This window comes from Symphalangus syndactylus, chromosome 23 (assembly GCF_028878055.3).
Source record: "Symphalangus syndactylus isolate Jambi chromosome 23, NHGRI_mSymSyn1-v2.1_pri, whole genome shotgun sequence".
Lineage (NCBI taxonomy): Eukaryota > Metazoa > Chordata > Mammalia > Primates > Hylobatidae > Symphalangus > Symphalangus syndactylus.
The window spans coordinates 40,638,219-40,645,869 of NC_072445.2; the positions used below are offsets into that span (position 1 = coordinate 40,638,219).

The 7,651-nt window shown below is 52.2% G+C and overlaps 1 protein-coding gene across 3 annotated transcripts; it reads right to left on the bottom strand.

Annotated features, from left to right (window-relative positions):
- Nucleotides 1-1,673: 1,673 nt before the first annotated feature.
- On the bottom strand, nt 1,674-7,375 carry MUC21 (mucin 21, cell surface associated). Of its 3 annotated transcripts, XM_063632822.1 has the most exons (5): nt 7,119-7,375; nt 4,355-4,901; nt 3,152-3,910; nt 2,377-2,719; nt 1,674-2,058 (listed from the first exon to the last, which is right to left on the bottom strand). In XM_063632822.1, the coding sequence occupies exons 1-5, from the start codon at nt 7,177-7,179 to the stop codon at nt 1,864-1,866; spliced, it is 1,905 nt and encodes a 634-aa protein (XP_063488892.1). In that variant the 5' UTR covers nt 7,180-7,375; the 3' UTR covers nt 1,674-1,863. The 3 variants fall into 3 exon arrangements, with proteins under 3 accessions (XP_063488892.1, XP_063488894.1, XP_063488893.1); XM_063632824.1 differs by having other exon boundaries at nt 2,377-3,505; nt 4,580-4,901; XM_063632823.1 differs by having other exon boundaries at nt 2,377-3,370.
- Nucleotides 7,376-7,651: the final 276 nt, after the last annotated feature.

Here is a 7,651-nt window from a genome sequence, read left to right on the forward strand (position 1 = left end):
TTACAGATGCTTCATTCTCCTTCCCCATTCCTTGTTCTCCCATCTCCTGGCTGGGAGATCACCAAATGTTCTACCATGAGCAGGTCTACAGAAATCTACCCCTAAAGGTTGAGGGGAAAAGAGATCAAAGAAAGAGACTCACAAATCCAGTTTCTCACAGAGAAATATTTAATGGAGACTTCCAAACAGAAGTGATGTCTGAGGTGGCCACAAGATGGTGGATTCCTGCACTCCCTCTCCAAAAAATATCCTTTCTAGAGTAAGCTTTTAGGGGAAAACGTGCAACTGGTCACATCACAGACTTTCTTGCTGAAATCCATGACTGATGGGGAGGTTAGATAAGCATCTTTGTGAGAGGTTGATTATGCTACAGGCATTGTTTTAAAGCCTTGATGCAGAGCACCTTGGTATTGCAGGGGTCAAACACTGGACATCTGGCCAGGCGCAGTGGCTCACACTTGTAATCTCAGCACTTTGGGAGGCCAAGGCAGGAGGATCACTTGAGGCCAGGAGTTCAAGACCAGCTTGTGCAACAAAGTGAGGCCCTGTCCCTATAAAAAATTTTAAAAATTAGCCAGGCATGGTGGCACACGAAACTGTAGTCCCAGCTACTCAGGAGGCTGAGGCAGGAGGATTGCCTGAGCCCAGGAATTAAAGGCTGCAATGAGCTATGATTGCACCACTGCAAGACTCCATCTAAAAAAACAAAATGGCCATCATGGTGGTTTCAGTTCAAGATGGTATCACTCTTACCATGCAACAGGTTGTTTTCCCGTAGCCGCATTGGTAAGATCCAACTCTTTGGTTTGCTGACGCTGGAGAAACCCAATAAGTGGTGGAAGATGGAGCAATTTCTACTGCTGTGAGTTGGAGTGAACCCACCAACAGACTGCTAATTCTCTGCTGAGGGCTCTGTCCCAAGCAGGAGCCCTCCATTACCTTGTGGGCTCAGAGCAACTTAGCCTCCAAAGCAGCTCCCCTCTGTCTTCCAAGACCTGGAGGACCCTCTTCCCTGGGCTCATGAAAGGGATACGCGCAGCTCTTCTGGGCGGGGATTTATGAGAGTCTTGGGTCTTTGCCAAGAGCCTCTTGGAAGATTCGACCTTAGCAGGCCAGAAAGTCTTTCCCTTGGGAAACCAGGGAGCACTCTGAGGGAGATGAGTGTCACCAGCTCCTCCACCCTGATGGGTAGTCAGGCCTGGAGCACATGGAAATGCCCTGGGAACCTCGACTTCATTTAATATGCGCACCCCCTCCTCCCCGCCAACACACACACACAGAGCAGGTAGTTGTAACGCCTCTACCTCATCCTGCTCTCGGCTCTTCAAGTATCACAACCTAATTGCTGTGTACCACAGGCCTCATGCACGAGACCGTAGCATGCTGGCACCCGCCTTCTCTCCTTATCTCTCCCAAGTCAATTCTCTAGCCAACCGGGGTGTCTCAGAGATACGGGTACCTTGCCCAGGGCAAAAAAGATTAGAAAATGCAGACACACAGGTAAGAATGAGGTCTCTGGATTTTACTGTGGAGATTTTGAATGCCAGATGGAGTCCAGCATGGAGCTTTTCTCCTATAACTGAGAAGTTCATCTCAGAGCTAGACACCCACCCCGCGGCACGCACAGCTTCTCTTTGTCGTGTGTGTCAGATGAGATGTATTTATTTCTTAGCTAAATGAGCAATATAGTATTCTCTTTCCAGTGTCTGGTAAAGGCAAGAGAGGTAAGGAATGTCTTCCTCAAGATTTTCGGGATCTCAAACAAAGCTGGGAGGGGTCTCCAGGGATGAATGAAAGGAAACGAGGTCTTGGGTCCCCAGGTCTCTTCCTTCCTGAAGAATGCGGCACTCGCTTCGGGGCCACTCAGGGCCCGTTGTTCCTCCCGCTCATCTCCATGGCTATGGAGGATACTGGTCCCCTCCAGAGCCAGTTAGGACTCCACCTGGGCCTGTGGGAGGCTCCATGATTCCCTCCAGGGCCTGGGCCAAGGCCATGGTTGAGGCCATGAGGGTGGTAGACAGCTGTGTTAAAGGCGTTTCTCAGGGACAGGCTGTTTCTCTAGAAAAAGAAGAGTCAATAGTTTCAGAATTGCATCCCTGTCTCCCATGCCTTTACCACGGACGCCTTCTGGAATCTTCTCCCACTTCCAACCATACTCCTTACCTAGTTCTCCTTTCTCCAGTCCTTTCTGTGGCCCCCTTTTCCCACAGGTCACCAGCTTCCTCTGCACTGACCTGCCATGTCTCTGTGTTACTCTCTCCTGATCTCCCTTCCTCCCTACCCACCCCTGACTTGAGACCGTTTCTATTCACACCCATTTCCTTGTGTTTCTGCTGCTCCTTCCTCCAGGCATTTTCTTGCATATTAGGCACTCACCACACAGAAGAAGAGCCCAGCAAAGAGCCCCACGGCCGCCACAACCGAGACCAGGGTGATGAGGAAGATTTCCCATGGCACCAGGGACCCACCAGGCTTCGCCTCACTCACTGCAGTAGATGCACTATGGGAAGTTGTGTGCATTCCAGTCAGAGCTGGTGTTCCAGAGCCTGCAGGGGTCACACTGGACCCAGAGTTGGTGGCTGTGCTGGCCCCACTGGAGGTTGTGCTGGACTCAGAGTTGGTGGCTGTGCTGGCCCCACTGGACGCTGTGCTGGACTCAGAGTTGGTGGCTGTGCTGGCCCCACTGGACGGTGTGCTGGACTCGGAGTTGGTGGCTGTGCTGGTCCCACTGGAGGTCGTGCTGGACTCAGAGTTGGTGGCTGTGCTGGCCCCACTGGAGGGTGTGCTGGACTCAGAGTTGGTGGCTGTGCTGGCCCCACTGGAGGGTGTGCTGGACTCAGAGTTGGTGGCTGTGCTGGCCCCACTGGACGGTGTGCTGGACTCGGAGTTGGTGGCTGTGCTGGTCCCACTGGAGGTCGTGCTGGACTCAGAGTTGGTGGCTGTGCTGGCCCCACTGGAGGGTGTGCTGGACTCAGAGTTGGTGGCTGTGCTGGCCCCACTGGAGGGTGTGCTGGACTCAGAGTTGGTGGCTGTGCTGGCCCCACTGGACGGTGTGCTGGACTCGGAGTTGGTGGCTGTGCTGGTCCCACTGGAGGTCGTGCTGGACTCAGAGTTGGTGGCTGTGCTGGCCCCACTGGAGGGTGTGCTGGACTCAGAGTTGGTGGCTGTGCTGGCCCCACTGGAGGTTGTGCTGGACTCAGAGTTGGTGGCTGTGCTGGCCCCACTGGAGGTCGTGCTGGACTCAGAGTTGGTGGCTGTGCTGGCCCCACTGGAGGGTGTGCTGGACTCAGAGTTGGTGGCTGTGCTGGTCCCACTGGAGGTTGTGCTGGACTCAGAGTTGGTGGCTGTGCTGGCCCCACTGGACGGTGTGCTGGACTCAGAGTTGGTGGCTGTGCTGGTCCCACTGGAGGTCGTGCTGGACTCAGAGTTGGTGGCTGTGCTGGCCCCACTGGAGGGTGTGCTGGACTCAGAGTTGGTGGCTGTGCTGGCCCCACTGGAGGGTGTGCTGGACTCAGAGTTGGTGGCTGTGCTGGCCCCACTGGACGGTGTGCTGGACTCGGAGTTGGTGGCTGTGCTGGTCCCACTGGAGGTCGTGCTGGACTCAGAGTTGGTGGCTGTGCTGGCCCCACTGGAGGGTGTGCTGGACTCAGAGTTGGTGGCTGTGCTGGCCCCACTGGAGGTTGTGCTGGACTCAGAGTTGGTGGCTGTGCTGGCCCCACTGGAGGTCGTGCTGGACTCAGAGTTGGTGGCTGTGCTGGCCCCACTGGAGGGTGTGCTGGACTCAGAGTTGGTGGCTGTGCTGGTCCCACTGGAGGTTGTGCTGGACTCAGAGTTGGTGGCTGTGCTGGCCCCACTGGACGGTGTGCTGGACTCAGAGTTGGTGGCTGTGCTGGTCCCACTGGAGGTCGTGCTGGACTCAGAGTTGGTGGCTGTGCTGGTCCCACTGGACGGTGTGCTGGACTCAGAGTTGGTGGCTGTGCTGGTCCCACTGGAGGGTGTGCTGGACTCAGAGTTGGTGGCTGTGCTGGCCCCACTGGACGGTGTGCTGGACTCATAGTTGGTGGCTGTGCTGGTCCCACTGGAGGTTGTGCTGGACTCAGAGTTGGTGGCTATGCTGGCCCCACTGGAGGTCGTGCTGGACTCAGAGTTGGTGGCTGTGCTGGTCCCACTGGAGGTTGTGCTGGACTCAGAGTTGGTGGCTATGCTGGCCCCACTGGAGGTCGTGCTGGACTCAGAGTTGGTGGCTGTGCTGGTCCCACTGGAGGGTGTGCTGGACTCAGAGTTGGTGGCTGTGCTGGTCCCACTGGAGGGTGTGCTGGACTCAGAGTTGGTGGCTGTGCTGGCTCCACTGGACGGTGTGCTGGACTCAGAGTTGGTGGCTGTGCTGGCCCCACTGGAGGTTGTGCTGGACTCAGAGTTGGTGGCTGTGCTGGCCCCACTGGAGGTTGTGCTGGACTCAGAGTTGGTGGCTGTGCTGGCCCCACTGGAGGGTGTGCTGGACTCAGAGTTGGTGGCTGTGCTGGCCCCACTGGAGGTCATGCTGGACTCCGAGTTGGTGGCTGTGCTGGCCCCACTGGACACTGTGCTGGACTCAGAGTTGGTGGCTGTGCTGGCCCCACTGGAGGTCGTGCTGGACTCAGAGTTGGTGGCTGTGCTGGTCCCACTGGACACTGTGCTGGACTCAGAGTTGGTGGCTGTGCTGGCCCCACTGGAGGTTATGCTGGACTCAGAGTTGGTGGCTGTGCTGGCCCCACTGGAGGTTATGCTGGACTCAGAGTTGGTGGCTGTGCTGGCCCCACTGGAGGTCATGCTGGACTCAGAGTTGGTGGGTGTGCTGGCTCCACTGGAGATCACACTGGATCCCGTGTTGGCAGAGGTGCTAGTCCCACTGGAATTTGTTGCTGAAGAAATCATATAATGACAAATATATATTGTGTATATATACTTTCTGCTTATTGCTTGGCTAAATTCATTACATAAATAATTTTACTTAATGCTCACTACAGCGCTATAACATAGATGCTATTATCACCAGCTGAGATGAATAAATTGAGACTTTAAAATGTTGATACTGGGCCGGGCGCGGTGGTTCACGCCTGTAATCCCAGCACTTTGGGAGGCCGAGGTGGGTGGATCACCTGAGGTTGGGAGTTCGAGACCAGCCTCACCAACATGCAGAAACTCTGTCTCTACTAAAAATACAAAATTAGCCGGCTGTAGTGGCAAATGCCTGTAATCCCAGCTACTTGGGAGGCTGAGACAGGAGAATCACTTGAACCCGGGAGGCAGAGGTTGTGGTGAGCTGAGATCGAGCCATTGCACTCCAGCCTGGGAGACAAGAGCAAAACTCCGTCTCAAAAAAAAAAAAAAAAAAATTGACACTGGCCCAAGTTTACACAGCTAGTGAGTGGTGGAACAGGAAACTGAACCCAGGCTACCGAATCCACACTTGTGGAGACTAAGCTAAGTCAACCACCCACCCGCAACACCAGAGTTACATCATCTAGTTTCACTGGTAGGTAACCTTATTCCACATTCCGCTATACAAGATACAATACAGATATAAAGTATTATAAAAGAATTATAGGACTAGGTGAAACTAGTATATATTGATCAATTTTTTTCTTAAGTAGTATTGCTTCCTTCTTGGAAAATATTTCTCAGAATAATATTCAGAACACACTTATATCAGAATTACTTAAGGGAGCATGTTGAAAATATTCTTAAGCATATCATTCCAGACTAAATGAATTAGAGTTTGAGATGGGCCCTGGAGTCTGCACGTACAGCAAGAAGCCAGGTGATTATATGCATTCAAGTTCCGGGGGCCCTTGATCACTATGGCCAAGGCTAGAGAAGAACAAGTTATATGTAGCTCAAATACATAAGAGCTCCCAGGATTAAGGGCTGTAAACCAACGTCTAAAGGTAGAAGGAAGGCTTTTAACTTCTTGGAGGCTTAGCTGGAGTTAAGATTATGTCAAATTTTTGCCTTTTATTTCCCTAAAGGATGAAGACATTCAACCTCCCCAGCCTGTACGTGGGAGGCTGACGTGGAATTAGGTGTAGGGGTAGGAGAGAAATTGAGTTTGTAGAATATAGAAGAGTGATATTTTATTTTATTTTATTTTATTTTATTTTATTTTATTGTTTATTTATTTATTTGTTTTTGAGACAGTCTCGCTCTGCTGCCCAGGCTGGAGTGTAGTGGAGCAATCTCAGCTCACTGCAACATCCGCCTCCCACGTTCAAGCGATTCTCCTGCCTCAGCCTCCTGAGTAGCTACGATTACAGGCATAAGCCACCCCGCCAGGTTAATTTTTGTACTTTTAGTAGAGATGGGGTTTCACCATGTTGGCCAGTCTGGTCTCAAACTCCTGGCCTCAAGACATCCATCCGCCTTGGCCTCCCAAAGTGCTGGGATTAGAGGCGTGAGCCACTGGGCCTGGCCTTATTTTATTATTTTATTTTTTTGAGACAGAGTCTCACTCTGTCGCCCAGGCTGGAGTGCAGTGGCACCATCTCGGCTCACTGCACCCTCCGCCTTCTGGGTTCAAGCGATTTTCCTGCCTCAGCCTCCTGAGCTGGGACTACAGGGACAATCCAACACACTCAGCTAATTTTTGTATTTTTAGTAGAGACAGGGTTTTGCCATGTTGGCTAGGCTGGTCTTGAACTTCTGATCTCAATGACCTGCCTGCCTCACCCTCCTAAAGTGCTGGGATTAAAGGCATGAGCCACTGTGCCCCACCAGAAGAGTGACATTTTAAAAGCAGCCAACTCTTCTTGTTCTTAATATTTAAAACCCCAACCATATCACACAGGTTGTTACCATTTTACAGATGCAGAAATTGAGGCGCAGAGAAGCAATTGACCTAAAGTACACAGTTAATAGGTGGAGCCGTAATTCAGATGTAGGCAATGTGAGACCAGAGCCCAATTTTAACCACTGTGTCTGACTGCTTCCTGCATGACGCACATTGTTAGGCTGAAGTGATTTGAGTAAAATGATGATCCTCACTTTATGGAAGAGAAGCAGAGCTAGCCCCAGTAGTGGTCACATCTCTCCCAACTCCTCAAAGGTTCTCGGACCACCTGATTTTAAATAAAATCACTCACCGGCTTCTAAATGCAGTAGTAGACAAAACGTAAGGAGAACACTTCCTTTCAGCATCTTCATCTGTCTCTTTGTGGCTGGAAAGCTAGATGCCTGGGTCCTAGATGTGCCAAGACTTTAGAGGGCAAAGAACAGAGGATTCTTGAGAAAGGGTGAAGGTGAAGGTGAAGAGATAAAGGCTGGTGCTTCCAGGAGCCTGGGTCTCCTACGTTTGTGTTCCTGGGAAGAATCTTGGACTCAGGGGTGGGCAGCTGGATGCCTGGGTTCCTTAGGCTTCCTCCAGGCAATGTAGTTGCCTCTTTCTCTGTTGTGAAAGAGCTGCAGGGGCCTTTATAGCTTCACATGGTCTGGGGAGGGGTGGGGCAGTTGACCTGACAGTCTGTCAACTACAGGCAGGTGACAGAACGATACCAAGCCTGGGAAGGAATAGAGCGGGGGTCAAGAGGAAGGTGAGAAAGGAGAATGACATGATCACACTAGGCAGGGTGCTGGGCTGGGTTGCAGCAGGAAGTAGAATGGGATAAGGAGATCATGG